Source organism: Dysidea avara, chromosome 9 (genome assembly GCF_963678975.1).
Source record: "Dysidea avara chromosome 9, odDysAvar1.4, whole genome shotgun sequence".
Taxonomy (NCBI): Eukaryota; Metazoa; Porifera; class Demospongiae; order Dictyoceratida; family Dysideidae; genus Dysidea; species Dysidea avara.
The window spans coordinates 27,404,405-27,419,639 of NC_089280.1; the positions used below are offsets into that span (position 1 = coordinate 27,404,405).

At 39.2% G+C, this 15,235-nt stretch overlaps 3 protein-coding genes across 8 annotated transcripts in view; 2 read left to right on the forward strand and 1 right to left on the reverse strand.

Annotated features, from left to right (window-relative positions):
- Nucleotides 1-15,235, forward strand: part of LOC136266791 (ATP-dependent RNA helicase A protein-like) — a 30,507-nt gene that overhangs the window by 11,274 nt on the left and 3,998 nt on the right. For 3 of the 6 annotated variants that reach the window (XM_066061804.1, XM_066061809.1, XM_066061806.1), the window contains 13 exons: nucleotides 156-236; nucleotides 1,182-1,301; nucleotides 1,976-2,047; nucleotides 2,098-2,239; nucleotides 2,335-2,417; nucleotides 2,467-2,623; nucleotides 9,265-9,365; nucleotides 9,645-9,746; nucleotides 11,813-11,927; nucleotides 11,985-12,079; nucleotides 13,780-13,853; nucleotides 14,087-14,239; nucleotides 14,679-14,839. In XM_066061804.1, the coding sequence (XP_065917876.1) occupies nucleotides 156-236; nucleotides 1,182-1,301; nucleotides 1,976-2,047; nucleotides 2,098-2,239; nucleotides 2,335-2,417; nucleotides 2,467-2,623; nucleotides 9,265-9,365; nucleotides 9,645-9,746; nucleotides 11,813-11,927; nucleotides 11,985-12,079; nucleotides 13,780-13,853; nucleotides 14,087-14,239; nucleotides 14,679-14,839 (1,456 nt within the window). The remainder of the gene's footprint in view (nucleotides 1-155; nucleotides 237-1,181; nucleotides 1,302-1,975; nucleotides 2,048-2,097; nucleotides 2,240-2,334; nucleotides 2,418-2,466; nucleotides 2,624-9,264; nucleotides 9,366-9,644; nucleotides 9,747-11,812; nucleotides 11,928-11,984; nucleotides 12,080-13,779; nucleotides 13,854-14,086; nucleotides 14,240-14,678; nucleotides 14,840-15,235) is intronic. The other 3 variants (XM_066061805.1, XM_066061807.1, XM_066061808.1) reach the window with 3 other exon arrangements.
- On the forward strand, nucleotides 3,041-4,758 carry LOC136266796 (ATP-dependent DNA helicase Q1-like). The gene is made up of 3 exons (XM_066061814.1): nucleotides 3,041-3,524; nucleotides 3,574-3,856; nucleotides 3,905-4,758. The coding sequence occupies exons 1-3, from the start codon at nucleotides 3,314-3,316 to the stop codon at nucleotides 4,731-4,733; spliced, it is 1,323 nt and encodes a 440-aa protein (XP_065917886.1). The 5' UTR covers nucleotides 3,041-3,313; the 3' UTR covers nucleotides 4,734-4,758.
- Nucleotides 4,747-7,766, reverse strand: LOC136266792 (uncharacterized). Its single transcript, XM_066061810.1, has 6 exons — nucleotides 7,613-7,766; nucleotides 7,433-7,564; nucleotides 6,336-7,012; nucleotides 6,182-6,284; nucleotides 5,823-6,128; nucleotides 4,747-5,777 (listed from the first exon to the last, which is right to left on the reverse strand). The coding sequence occupies exons 1-6, from the start codon at nucleotides 7,670-7,672 to the stop codon at nucleotides 4,809-4,811; spliced, it is 2,247 nt and encodes a 748-aa protein (XP_065917882.1). The 5' UTR covers nucleotides 7,673-7,766; the 3' UTR covers nucleotides 4,747-4,808.

The following is a 15,235-nucleotide window of genomic DNA, read 5'->3' on the forward strand; positions in this document are numbered from 1 at the left end:
AAATGAAATGCATGATCAACGGGTCCCTAGACCTATGTATCCTGCTTGATATATAATGTAGCCACCTGTTTAGCAGGTCACATAAGGTCACCCTTAAATACAACCAGGTCTCATTGTTATGGATATAATAGTTATTGTAACTTACACATTTACAGACTGCACGGATGCACCAATACAGTACAATGTTGCAGCAACAACGTCGTGATAAAGTTGCCTCTGACCCTGTACTGCAACAGGTTAGTAACAAGTTATTATTCTTTATAAGGACATTGTTATAATTAGCCTACTATTAGCTGAGTATGCATGTCCTCCATAAGAACTGAAAGCCTTAAGAGTCAAACCTGTCGGGACCAAAATCTTTTGTACTTATTATGGAGGTTATTTTCTGTTGTTTCTTTAGTCTGGTACTATACAGCCACCATGGTCAAGCATGAGCTTGAGTATAGATAAAATCTTCTGTACAGTTTGGATGGTGCTTGTAGTAGTGACAATTTTCATAATTTGTGTACTTTGATTATTCAAAGGCAAAATATGTATGATATCAGGAGCTCATCGAGTCTGTAGGACGAGGGAGCATGTAACTCCGCATACTCACAACGTAAACAGCAAAATTCAAACATGGCGGACATTTCTTAACATAGTATATTCCTTATATAGTAGAAGTTGTATCGTAGGGTAAAGAATTACGTAATAATCATGCCACAAATATGCAGCACCTGGATTAATTCGTGAAAGAAAGAGATGGCAAGGAAGGAAATGTCAAGGAAAGGGCTTAACTAACGGAGTGAAATAGTGACAAGATTGGAGATTGCTAGAAAACATTCTTGCTTACCGCGTAACGTAAGTGGGCCGGCTATCAGTCCACGGCGGCAGCACAGAGTATCTGCAGTAAATACTGAAGGAATCGAGTTTCATCGCTCACTGCTGGAGCAAGAAGACTACAGTATTGTGCCAGTAGTAACGGGTTTAGCGAGCATGCGCGGTATGTGTTTATCCTTATACGGTTACAATTTAAATTACTATTAATAAATTGCGACGCCATGTTTGAATTTCGCCGTTTACGGAGTTACATGCTCCCTCGTCCTACGGACTCGATGAGCTCCTGATGATATATGTGGAAGGCACTTGTAATGTTGCTATGGTTGACATCATTTTGTGTTTTGTTCCCATGGCAACAAAAGAGACTTGCTGAGACTAGACAGCTCCCTGTAGCCTCCATGTCGGTTCCCATAGTTACAGCAGTGGCCAGACATCAGGTGATCGTCATACGAGGTCACACAGGATGTGGGAAGACCACACAAGTGAGTGGGCATGTTGTGGGTGTGTCTCCTTGGTGATGTCACCTAAAGTAGTCAGTGATGTCATCAATTGTTAACTGCAGTTGGACCTCAATTATGTGAACCCCTGGGGACCACCTATGTTCAGATAACCATACTGTAATTTTGAAATTGCTTGTGGAAAATTATAAAGAAAGGAAAAGCAAAATCATCCGCAACTGATAGTACTTCTGCAATGACAAGAGTAGTCCACTTACTTTGTCAATGAGACATCATATTATTTTTGAGTGTACAGTGTACATGTATGTTGTTTTGTGGGTGAATGAAGCTGTGAGCAATTGTCTATTTAACCAAACTGTGGAACAACTGCATTTTGAAAAATGGGTATGTGTGCTCTATTAGAGTAATTGACTATTTTTAGCCAAACTTTAGGAATGGTTTTCTTCAGGTGACAAATAAAAGGGGCTTTAAAAACTGGTTGTGTGGTGTTGATGCTTTGTGTTTTTGTCTGTATATGGAATACTTGTAGACTTTACTTCTGCTTGATCATGTTGTTATATGTAGAATAGTTTTGTCATCTTCCACACAACACAACCCACATTTCTACACTCATGGTAGACCACAAGCAATGATGCATTCACTCAGAATTTATGTGATAACAAAGATGGTTTATGTGTATTTCTCCACTTGTTCTGCAGGTACCCCAGTACATTCTGGACAGTTTCATTGAGAGTGGTCAAGGGACAAGTTGTAACATTGTTGTTACACAGGTATTCAAGCCACGCCCACTAACAATACAGCCACACCCTCTTTATTGCAGCCACGTCGTATCAGTGCTGTATCTGTAGCAGACAGGGTAGCTCAGGAACGTAATGAGAATCTCGGTGAATCTACTGGCTACTCTGTCAGGTTTGAGTCTGTCCTTCCTCGACACTATGGCTCTATATTGTTTTGTACTGTTGGTGAGTAGGGGATCATGTAATCTGTTATATTGTGATTCATTAATGGATCATGTGATATGTTATACGTAGATCATGTGATGCCTATTATCATGTAGGGGTATTATTAAGGAAACTGGAGGCAGGATTACTGGGGATTTCCCATGTCATAGTTGATGAGATACATGAGAGAGATATCAACGTAAGGAAGGACTAGTGTATGCAACGTAGTTAGTGATGATTGTAACCAGTCAGATTTCTTGTTGGTCGTGTTACGAGACATGCTGGCAGCCTATCCCTCATTGAGAGTTGTGCTGATGTCAGCTACAATAGATACGACACTGTTCTCTCAGTATTTTAATGATTGTCCAGTAATTGAGGTGGAAGGAAAGGTGTTCCCTGTGCAAGGTGAGTGTAGCAATAACCAGAGCTGTATAGTTGTGACCACAATTACAAGTGATTATTGTCCAGCATTCACAATTATTATGTGATTAATTGAGTTCTGTGTATTCTGAGCTGATTTGATTGTAGAAACTATATTTTTAACCTATTTTGTAACATAAAAATTTGCAATTCTTAGATAACAATATAACAATGACAGTAAATAGTAAGTCCAGCTAGTATACATTTAGATACACATATTTACGAAGGAGATGTAAGTGTTTATCTGTTACATGAACTTATAAAAATTCCATTTGTAGTAAACAGTGTGTGTTGCAAGTTTTTGCCCTTTTTAGTGCATGTATTATGTCTCAATGAGGTCTACATATTTCTGGGTGGGTGCTACTTCATACAGTTGGAGAGTTCATTGTCACTAAAAATGACTTCTATTAGTCTCGCGTTGCCAGACCCTAATTCTCCGCACGGCGCTTATCGATTGGAAATTATAAGCGCCTGCTCCGAAGGGTCTGGTGACTCTACAATAGACTATCCGTGTTCAGACTTCACCAGCGGCATGGTTGGTGTTGATTGGTTGTGGGTCCACACTGAAGAGGCGTTAATGGAGACTATGTGTCATCATCGAATTGTAAGGGCTGCTTTCAACGTAGATTTGGCGCGCAATCCAGTGAGTAACACGCTTCGAGACACGCCGTTGCAATGACCGCCAGTACAGAAGCTACCGCCACTGTTAATGAGAGTATGATAGACGATGTTGCTCATCAGATGGGGATAAACAGACTTAAGCCAAAACAGATGGAAGCTATTACAGCGTTTTTATCTGGAAGGGATGTGTTCGTAGCTTTGCCAACTGGATATGGTAAATCTATCATCTTTGCTTTGCTTCCTGCAATCTTTAATAGAATAAAAGGTAAGATCTTTGGTGTATAAATAATGGTGAAAGTGGTTATCTTGGCTAGGTTGCAATAGCAGCCTGGCTGTTTGTATAAGTCCTTTAACATCACTTGAGGTGGACCTAACAGTCAAGCTACAGAGCAGGGGGATTAATGCTGCATATGTTGGTGAGCAGCAAATAGATTGGCAGGAGACCAAGAGAGTGTTAGAGGGAAATATTGAAATAGTTTTTATTAGTCCTGAAAGCATTATTCACAATAAGGCTTTTAGGAATATGCTGCGCAGTGAAGCATACAAAGAAAGAATGGTTGCTTTAATCGTTGATGAGGCACATTGTGTAAAGACTTGGTGAGTTTACCATTTCGTTTTCTGTCATCTACATAACTGTCCTTGTAGGGGTGATAAATTCCGAACAGATTTTTCTAAACTTGGAGAGTTACGTAGCTTGATTGCGGTGAATGTTATGGCTTTGACTGCAACAGCCACATTGGATACCCTGAAGGTAGTTAAGGAACGCCTGTCTCTTCATGACCCTGCAGTTATTGGATTGTCCCCTAATGTTCCTAACATATTGTATTCAACTGCAAAGCTCCCTAAGCTGGAAGATTTCTGTCGCCGTTTGTCCACTGTATTGATGAGACATCGTGTGTCATACCCAAAGACAATTATTTTTTGTCGGAGTTACAGTGATTGTGGTGACATTTATCGTACATTAGAAATAATGATGGGGTCAAGTTTCACCGAGCCTATTGGCTATCCAAAGGGATTACATCGCTTTAGACTTGTTGACATGTTCACTAGAGCTTCCAAAAGGAAGATGAAGCAGAAAGTACTGGAATCATTCGTTTCTATGACCAGTAGATTAAGAGTGGTTATTGCGACTACAGCTTTCAGCTTGGGAATAGACTGTCCTAATATAAGAAAAGTAATTCACTATGGTACTCCAGGCACTATTGAGGAATGCGTTCAAGAGACTGGCCGTGCTGGTAGAGATGGAGAACCAGCCAAAGCTTGTTTGTTTTATGGGAATCCGCCAAAAGATGTAACACCAGAGATGAGATCATACGGCACTAATGCTTCACAATGCCGCAGAAATCTTTTGTTCAAGAGGTTTTTGTTTTACAACGTAGACACCGTTGGAGAGATCTCACCAAAATGTCAGTGCTGTGACAACTGTGCAAAGAATTGTGATTGTATAGACTGTGTGCATCGTTATCAATCATAACAATTTATAGCCATACAGTAATATACTTTGAGTAAAATTTGATTGAGTAAAAAAAAAAATTACAAACAATATAATTTAATAATATTTCTTGACACTTTCAATTTTATCTTGTAGCCATTTATGAATCTTATCATCGTTAAAACCTTGCATGTGTCCTTGTGTCAGAGCAAAACTCTTGTGTGCCCTGTTTGGCTTGTTTGAGAACACATCCTTTTCCTCGAGAATTGCTAAGATCAAGTTAAAATCCTGTGTATATGGCTTGCGTTTGTGATTATCACTGTCTTTAACAGTACACGTCTCCTTTTCAAATTGTTGGCACACCTTGCTCACCACACCAACAGTCTTAGCCGCCCGCTGAATAGTATCAGTTTTATTGTTGGGTCCAAGATTACACAAAGTTCCTTTTAGTCTATTATTCAGGTGCTCCAAATATAAATCTCCTGAAATATTGCATCCCTTCCTTCCGTGCGTATTAATAAACCTTCCCCACTTCAATTGAGCTGCTAACCTGGGAGACAAGGTGTGTGTCTGATAAAGCAGTTTAACAGCCTCAATAGAGTAGTTGCGACATCCTCCACTCTTAAAGACTAACAGAAGAAACTTCCAGTATACAAAGACTTTATCCCCATCACCTTCCTTAATTGCATCACTAAATCCCAACCACAAGAGTCCCAGTGTTAAGACATCAGTTCCGTAAATGTGAACGCCATCAACTGGTACAGGTTGTTGTCTGGTTCCACGACGTCTTGATCTACCCGGCTGCTGTGTTTGAGATGGCTGTGTATTGGGCAAATCAATCTGAAGAAAGCTATCAACTATCGATGCGGCTAAACCAAAGACAGACTCATACTCGGTAGATGATAAAAGGGTTTTTGCAGCAGCCACAATGTGTGCTTCTAAAACCACTCCCAAGAAGTCTTCACAAGCATTGAGGTTGTCTTTGGGATCTAAAGGGACGTTTGTTCTGTTTATTGTGTTTTTGAGCTGGTAGAGAGTTCCTATTTCAGTCGATGACTGCTTCGAATATAGCCACTTCCATATCACCTACATAAAATTATACAAGTCTTACAAAAGTGTTCACAACTTTACCTTCACGAGCAATTGCTTGGTATGCCAATCTTCAACAGATGGAACCAATCCTTCTAATCGATCTAGTTCATCTTCGGAATGGTGCCGTACAGCTTTGGCAGTACGCTGACGGGCTACTGTCAGTTGATCACCTGTGCACGCAATCTGATGAAAGTTGTATCCTCTGTGTACTAACTCTTCTCCCTCATCAATCAAGTGTGTAGTAACTTCATACGACTTAGCAGGGACGTATTTGTGTAACTGGTCCAATATTTCAGCCATCTCGTCAACTCTGTTTTCATTCTGATCAATTATGCCAAGTGGTACCTGAACGATATGGACAATAAACACCCTGTAACAGTAAACTGGGATGAACGTACTACGGTGGATTTCATTGACATCTCGTTGCTGTATGCACTAGGTAAGTGCCACTGAACATCTCTTTTCTGGGATGAAAATTGTTCCAAACGCTGCACAAGCACCCTAGTGATTCAAGCAACATAAACATTTTTTGTAACATACAAAGACGCAAACCTTGAAACAAGTACTTTAAAGTGCTCCTTTATACCAGAAAAATCACTGTAATTTGGCAAAATGTCCTCTGGTGTCACACTAACTTGTTCCGGCTTAGAGTTAGAAAACGATGAAAAGTCAATTCGGTCTTTGGAAGCATACATGTGGACACAGTGCAAAGATTTAGTTTGGTGGTCAACTCGTTGATATCTGGGTCGAAAGTTTTTATCCACATTGTCAATGACTATTTTAAACCCAGACCAATGAGACTGGTTTCCCGGATTAAGAGTGGGAGTACAAGTGATATCGTTTGCAGGGACATCTCGAAGAGTATAGTTTGTCACCATCTGTTGATCGACACTGTTTTCCGCAGCAGTAGGATACACTTCCTCGGTTTGTCGAGGAGAGGTACAGTCTTCATCTGAAAGCCTGATTGGACTGTGCGGTGGTGGTATAAAGGAAGCCTCCAGCTCACTCATTGATGTCTCTTGTACAGTGTATGACCTATCAATTGGTGAACCCATGACTGATGATTCACTATCATCTGTGGGCACATCATCGTCACTGCTCGATGTTGATGAGCTGCTGTTTATTGGGTTGCTATCAATCACAAAATCCTCGTCTTGGGCAGGAGATTCGAATTGATCCATGTCAATCTCATCACCAGCTATTAAAATGTCATGGTGTACTGGCTGCTCCTGAATGATAATGAATAACAAAGAGTACGATGTGTCCTTAAACACATAGTTGTTATAAGGAGCTCACACAAAAAAATTAGCAATGTGGTAAACTTAAGTTATTTAATCAAGGAAACCGACCAGTCTCACATGACCTAACCATTTTCTTCTTTTGGAAAGTAGTTCATTACCAACATTCATTCTCAAGATCCTGGTTGTGGTCGAGATTAATTCTATGCGTGAGTATTAAATTGAAGAGACAGATTTCAAACTTTCAATGAAAAACAGGAACGCTATGATTTTGTAATTTTTACATTGATTGTAGTAACAGAGTATAAAAAATATCCCGGCCACAACTGGGATCTTGAGAACAAGTGTGGGTACTCAAACCGAACCAAATAAAAAAAAAGAATGGTCTGGCCCTTAACAATACATACTTACCTCGATAAACCTCTTCAAATCTTCTGCCCAAAATAAAACATCTGCGTCGTGGTCCTCTGATAGCCGATTGACAAGTGCAATTGTTCTCTTGTGAGAAAGACATACCATTAGTGGCTGCAAGCTCTTGTAAACCTATGTATGAAGTCGTTACCACAAAATTGATTAAAAGTACCTGTGTACCTGTTTGCCAGCACCATGGGCATACAACATAACTGACACTGCTCGTTGGATGAGAGCCATGTGTGGTGATCTATTCTTCAGAATAATTCCAATAATAAAGCACAAAACTGCTTTGCTAGAAGATGGCAATATTAACTGGAGCAAGCCAACCAATGTAGGTAGTCTTCGCTCAAACTCTAACCACACTGTCTCCCAGCTGAACTGCTTCACTGCTTCATTGACATCTCGTAAGAGTGAATCGGCCTTCTTACTGCAAATATCTGCCAGCTCACTGCAGACCTTTCTTCCAAAGGAATCACGGAAGCATTTAGCTGTAGTGCTTGAATTGACTAAGAGACCAGCAAGTTTCTTGTATCTTTTAAACGTCAGCTTTCTAATATAGCTCTTACGCAGAGGGTCTGTTATCTTGTAGCGACGTGGTCCAGATTGATAATCTATCACTACCTGCAGTACATAATATCAGTATCATTAATGCATTTAACAAACTATTTATCAAAATCTATTGAACTAAACTGTAACTTACAGAGAGATCAATTTGTGAACTTGATTGATGGTTAGGCTGACCAGGATTGGTGGCACTAGAAGTTTGTTGAGGTGGAATTACACTTGGTCTCTTTTGTCGCTCAAGCATTGATGGATTGCTGCTTGTAGAAGCTACAATAGGCCTCTTGTGTCCTATTGTCACTTGTGTTGATTGAGGAAGTACAGTCAAGCGGTTTAGCTTGTCCAAAACCTTCTGTGTTTTCGTTTGCAAAGCCCTCTCTAACTTATCAATCGACTTGACTTCATCAACGCAGCGATGGCATAGGTACGCATCACGATTGCTAGTTTCTTGGTAGGAAGAAAATGGACGCTTGGCACATTGTAGACTCAGTCTTTCAAGTACAACCTTGTACTCGGCACAGCTGACATTGTAAAGCTTTCTTCGCTTGCTTTTGGATGTACTGTCCGTCACAAGCGACAGACAAAGGCAGCAACGCTCCATCCTTTGATTCCGGGACTGGATTGCGCGCCAAATCTACGTTGAAAGCAGCCCTTACAATTCGATGACGACACATAGTCTCCATTAACGCCTCTTCAGTGTGGACCCACAACCAATCAACACCAACCATGCCGCTGGTGAAGTCTGAACACGGATAGTCTATTGTAGAGTCACCAGACCCTTCGGAGCAGGCGCTTATAATTTCCAATCGATAAGCGCCGTGCGGAGAATTAGGGTCTGGCAACGCGAGACTAGACTTCTATTAGAGTATTTTGTCAATAAATGTGTATGCTCTATTAAAGTAATTAAACAAAGCTCTTTATGTAATGAATGGCTGTTTGATTTTACGTACCCTTCCCAGATAATGGACTCTCCACAGTACAACTACCTTTCTTATTGAGACCAACCCTGGTCATGTCATTATCTTTAAGAAAAGTTCATCCCAAAATACTTTAATGCCATGTGTGAATTGTGTCCATGTCCCAGAACTTCTCACCTCACATTTTAAAAGAAGTAAAACGTTTTGGTATGAACAGTTGTGGCTCCATATAGACTGTTCTTACCTTTGATAGAGAAGATATAGTTGCCTTTTCCTCGTGTTCATCCAAGGGAATTATGCATATATTTAAAAAAAAGAAGTGTCATTAACTGGGTGATGCTCACTTATTAGAATACTACCTGGAGGATGCCATTGAACTAACACACTTCATGTACATTCCAAATGACAAAAAGAAGAAGACCAAATATGATGTTGTGGTAGAGGAGGAAGAGGTACGTATGTGACTTATCCTTCATGCTCGTGGACTTTGAAATGTAAACCACCTTGCTTCTACTATAGTGTTGTGAAATGTAAGCCATCAAGCTTCTATTTGGATGCCATATTTGTTACTAAATTCATTGTTTTCTTGGGAAAAGGGGATTCCCAAAATTATTCAATATTATAAGTAAAGGCTTCTAAATTACTTATTGAATTTCAAGTGTAGCCATAAATGATAATCTTTGTGGCTTCTATTTAAGGACAACTGTTCACCAGATATTGTTAACCCCTAGGAAAACTTAAACACTGTTTGTGATACAACAAGCTACAGCTTGACTACACAGCAGGCTATGGCACAGCTCAGTGAGAAAGATATGCCATTTGAACTGATTGTGGTATGTTTGTGTGTGTGTGTGTGTGTGTGTGTGTGTGTGTGTGTGTGTGTGTGTGTGTGTGTGTGTGTGTGTGTGTGTGTGTGTGTGTGTGTGTCGTAAAACTCACTTTCCGTATGAAGCAAGAAACAGCCTGCGATCGCTAGCAAAACAACTTCGTAGATACTTTTAGTATTAAAATAGTATTAACAAGAGTATCTGGAAGTATGCAAGTTCTAGATTAAAAACAAATGTTAAGGACAGGTAGGACATTCATGATTCCAGTGGCAACAAATTACATCCAATAGTTTCAACATATAGCTGCCATACCTGTTTGGCTTGATCGTGATGCTAGCAAATAGTTTTGGTTTTTTGTTTTTTTATGTTAGTACATGTCACTTACATGCACTTAACTACCTGTCCAGTTTGTATACACCTTCATACCACCAGTACATTATTTAATTTGTTTATTAGGTTAGAGTATTTCCCAGAAAGCACATTAATGGTTCATTACACATTTTATTGTTGGCTTGTGTTCTAACCTGTTAATATTCTAAGAACTCCTCATGGTATGTAGATTTAATTAGCACCTGCAGTATCTGCAATTATGTCACAGCATAAAAATGGCAGCTGTAGTGGGCGATCTTTGTACGTTGGGAGAGATCGAGTTTCACTATAACATTTATGCTAGAGTGAAGGTGAGACATATACACTTGCATTCAGTCTCTCACCATTATTAAATCACAAAAAAAAAGTCAGTTCGATTACTGCATGACGAAGTCCCCCCACTATCATCAGAACTTTATGATTTTGTAATTGCTGACAGATAATTGAAGACTCATTATTTGAATATTTGGATTATTTGAATATGATTGCTACAAGTTTGTTCTCAGCTTTACTAGTTGACATTTAACCCCTACTTCAGTCATGGTTATACCATTGAGGATGTATATGCCTAACGGAGGAATAAAATGTCAAGTAGTATGGCTGCAGGTGTAGATGACCTCCCTTGTTTCATTGCCTTTTATTTCCATTATCCCTACTAAAAGTCCTTACACTTGTACAATTATGTATGGTTGCTACAAGTTTGTAAAACCAGTTTCATAAACTTAGTCATATTACAAAGCTTAGTAAGCTTGTTTTATGTGTAGTAGATGACAGTGTTGGGGGCGTAATGCATTACTTATGTAATACATTATGTAATATTATTACTTTATGCAGTATAAATATTACATAATTAACACGTTACCATAACGATGTTATATAATGAAGTGGTAGCGGTGGCGCTGTACTTACCTTTATACATTGTATAGTATGTAATATAATATATTACTGGTTACTTTTATCATCAGGGATGTGCCCAAGTGGTCGGCAGTGGTCAAGACCAGCCACCACTCAAATAAAATAGCCATCACTACTATTCACCAACCACTACAGACTCACTTTTAACTTATACAACCCTCAAATTTTATTGTACATCTTCTGTACTTAACTATGTTTGTTGTAACCGTCACTACTCTATACCTGGACACACCTTGATAGTGTAACTGTAACACATAATGATGCACCGATTAATTGGTAAATAGTCAGAAATCGGTTGATTGGCCAAATTTCAACAATATCAGTATCGGTTTATTAGCAGATTATTTAGTCGATTAATTTTTATACCCTGATGCTATTGTTTTCATAAAAATATGACAAAAATAAAGTTTAAAAATGGCAATTTTTAATGATCCTTCTGAAAGTTCACCTATAGAAACTTTGTTATGACTTTTACTTCCTCTAAAGAGTTCAGTTTGAGTAACTTCTCAAAATCCCAAGGAAGCATCACTGCTCCCCAGGACTCCAATGTGAAATTTTAGTAAACATAAACATCAGATCTGTTATTGGTGTCAGCCATTATATAAATTTCAATATCAGAAGTGATTCCCCAGTGCTATTAGTAGTTCTGTATTAGCGTTTCAGAAAAGGTTTACAAAAAAAGCAGTGGATTTTTCATTCAAACCTGCTACTATCTGACTCTAGACACTATTCATATTTGAAATTTATGTTTGGATCTTAATGTATACATTGTATGTTAACTTCCGCAGGAGCTGTTGTTGTATTTCCGCACATTCAATGTTGAGGGTGGTGTGCTCATCTTCCTGCCGGGCTGGAATTTAATATTTGCTTTGATGAAGCATCTTCAAGCACATCCTGTACTGGGTTAGTGAATGGCAGCCATTAATGCTCACCCCTTCCCTTCCCTTCCCTTCCCCTTAGGCTCCAGAGACTATGTCATTCTTCCATGTCACTCTCAGATTCCAAGAGAAGAACAGAGGAGAGTCTTCGCAGTGTTTCCTAAGAATGTCACAAAGGTAAGTGAAATTTTGTGTGTGCAGAGGATACGTACGAGTACATGAATTAATTGCTGTAGGCAATTTGCTTTATAATTCACGTAAGCTTTAATGGACAATGATATTTACTGGGGTCTTTCATTACTTTTAAATTGTACAGTTACAGGCTGTATATACTATGGTGTGTAAAAGAGCCATTCGGTTTGTTGGCAAACATTGATAAACTTGCCTCATGTGCATGCCTTTATATCAGATTAAACCAATTTTTTTTTATGCGGTGAAACCAGTCTTACTTTCCACTGTATAGAAAATCCCCTCTGTGTAGTGACCATTGTCATAAGTGTGCGTTGGTGATGCCATACTACATTACCTGTGATGTGTTCACATATAATATTTTTATATAATATTTTAATGGGCCTTAAATGATGTGCTACCCTCTACTAACTCATGTAGGGAGACAGCTGCCCACCATGAAGTGACCGTTTTACGTGACCTTAAATAGAGTCATTAGTTTGGGAGGGAAGTAGGGCAAAGTACTACAGTGTTTGCTAATGTACACAATTGCTTATAATGTACTTGGCTTCTGCTACTTATGTGAGGAAATGTTTTTTTAGTTAACTAAATGATGCTGGCAGGAATGTGGCCAGGTTTAGAGTAGCAATGGCTAAAAGAAATGGGGTTAGTGAGTGGTATCAAGAGTTCATAATATATATACATTGAGGAGAATATCCTACTAGAAAGGTGTATCATGAAACTTCATGATACGTCCTTCTATAGGGAGGTATATAAGGTAGGATACTCTCCTCAGTATATGAGCTCTTGGTGGTGGTAGTAGTGGCTTTTTGTTTGAGTGTTGGCTGGTCCCCGAGTGGTGGCTGGTCTGACCACTGTGGGAACATCCCTGTGAAGAGTACAGAGTCCTTATTTATTCATTCTTGGCTTATACTAATTTGAAAGTACAGTGGAGTGTGGAACTTGTATAATACGGACAGCTTGAGACCAACAAACAGTCTCCTGATTATCAAGGTGTTGTGAGGTTTATGTATTAAGAGATACTTTTGGGACCTTCACTATTGTGTGGATTATGCAAGGTCCCTCATTTTTCAAATGTCCACATTAGATTCTATGCCATAGAAATAGTTAAGTCTCAATTATGGACCATACAATTGTCTTTGTCAAAAGGATTACCCAGCTGTCACATCTATGGGTAGTTGTATAAGGATCACCCAGCATGCGTCATGTTGTGACTGGGTCTACACAGACCATATGGCTTGGTAGAACAAATTTCACTAAACTGTCTACCATTGTGAGAGCTCCTCGTATTGTTGGTAGATTTGTCTTCCCCATTTCCGCAATTTCTCACGCTTAACACATTTAAACTATTCACTTTTATGTTTGATTTGATTGTTTTTGTGCCAGTGTTATTGTTTGGCAGTCAAATATTTGGGTCGCACAGCAATTCCAGCGTCCTGTTTATCCAGCCAACTGCACTCTATCCCAGTCCACCTTGTTAGACTCTTAGATGCTATTGTGTTCAATCACATTATCCCCTAAATGATATGGGTATGTTGTGGGCTGTTAGATGTTTTGTTTTATAGCGACGTGTGGTGTAATGAGATTATTGTGCATGCCTGGGGTGCATGATAACCACTTACCTATTTCTAGTTAGCTTCTCTTTGTTGTATGGTTTGTGTCCTTATATATTCTTCAAATGTTTCCAGGTGATACTGGCCACAAACATTGCTGAGAGCAGCATCACAATAAATGACATTGTCTACGTGATTGACTTAGCAAAGTAAGGCTAGCCTCTAGGATACTGTGTTAAGTGTGTATATATGTATGTTTGTAATATGAGAGACGTTTTCTACAGTGTCAATTGATACGTGTGAACACCCTTTGTGCCTTTGTATGAATAGGTGAAGTATTTGTGAATGGGCTGTAATTATCCATCATCAGTCAGGGGGTTGGGCACCTTTATGATTTCACTGTTGTATATTAGTAAGATGGTAACTATGAACTTGTTGTTAGGGCCAAAGTAAAGCTCTTCACATCACACAATAACTTAACCAACTATGCAACAGTCTGGGCGTCCAAGACTAATTTGGAGCAGAGGAGAGGGCGTGCTGGCCGTGTGAGACCTGGAGTGTGCTTCCACTTGTGTAGCCGAGCTCGTTATAGCAGGTAGGTGGTACATATGGAGACCTGTTAAACCGGTTTGACTAGTTATATCACAAGTCTACTTCCACTAGTATCGTACTGGCAGATCCTGTTATTATTGCCTATAAGAATAATATGCAAGTTAATCTGTAAGAGCTCTTTCATTACGTAATTATGTAATCATGTTATGCACTTGTTAGACTTCTTTCCTTAGGCAAATATTTTCAAGTGGTATAAACCCATTGTGGTTGCCATGGTAATGTCACATTCATACCTGGGGGGCACTTAGCCTCCTACAAAAGCCTCTTAGCTTGTTATGATAAGTGTATGAATCTATTAGTGTCTATAATAAAATATTTTATACTATCTTTAGCCTTTGTTGTTTCCTGTCTTCTTGCTACATGATTGGAATCTTATAATATTTGAAATTTACAAATACCTCGTGTTACTATTTCTGTTGCAGGCTGCCCGATCACATTACTCCAGAGATACTACGTACACCACTTCATGAGTTAGCCCTTGCCATTAAGCTACTAAGACTGGGGGATGTGGAGCAATTTGTGGCTAAAGCGATGGAGTGCCCTTCAAAAGAATCAGTCACAGAAGCACTTGTCACCTTACAAGGTAGCAACAGCTGCAACAACTCCTTTTCCAAAGGGGAATAAGTTGTTTTGTAAGCTTCACCTTTGTTTTAAAATCCCATAATTTAAAAGGACTTTTAGCCTTCTTCACTGGTACCCCCAATCATTCTGTGTGCTTGATCAGTGTCGTAGAGCTGAATCAAACCTTACTTTTATTACTTCATGTGGAGCTGAGATGATCGAGCACTCCCTTCAGTTAGGTGATATAAATGTTGTATGGAATGTCCATTTTTGCTGTCAGCTCCTTCACTAAATCAACTTGCTCCTGTACGAAAACTGTTTAAATTTTAAATCAGCTATAATTTGAACTAAGTTAGCCATTTCAGGTCAGACTTGTGGTATGTTGATTTATTTGGCTTTATCCTTGCTGCTATAACTA

Coding starts and splice junctions, on each gene's coding strand:
- LOC136266796 (XM_066061814.1), top strand. CDS start 3,314: ATGACCGCCAGTACAGAAGCTACCGCCACTGTTAATGAGAGTATGATA. Junction 3,525..3,573: donor AATCTTTAATAGAATAAAAG/GTAAGATCTTTG, acceptor TATCTTGGCTAG/GTTGCAATAGCAGCCTGGCT. Junction 3,857..3,904: donor GCACATTGTGTAAAGACTTG/GTGAGTTTACCA, acceptor CTGTCCTTGTAG/GGGTGATAAATTCCGAACAG.
- LOC136266792 (XM_066061810.1), bottom strand. CDS start 7,672: ATGGCTCTCATCCAACGAGCAGTGTCAGTTATGTTGTATGCCCATGGT. Junction 7,565..7,612: donor CCCATGGTGCTGGCAAACAG/GTACACAGGTAC, acceptor CTTCATACATAG/GTTTACAAGAGCTTGCAGCC. Junction 6,285..6,335: donor TTTAAAGTACTTGTTTCAAG/GTTTGCGTCTTT, acceptor TTGAATCACTAG/GGTGCTTGTGCAGCGTTTGG.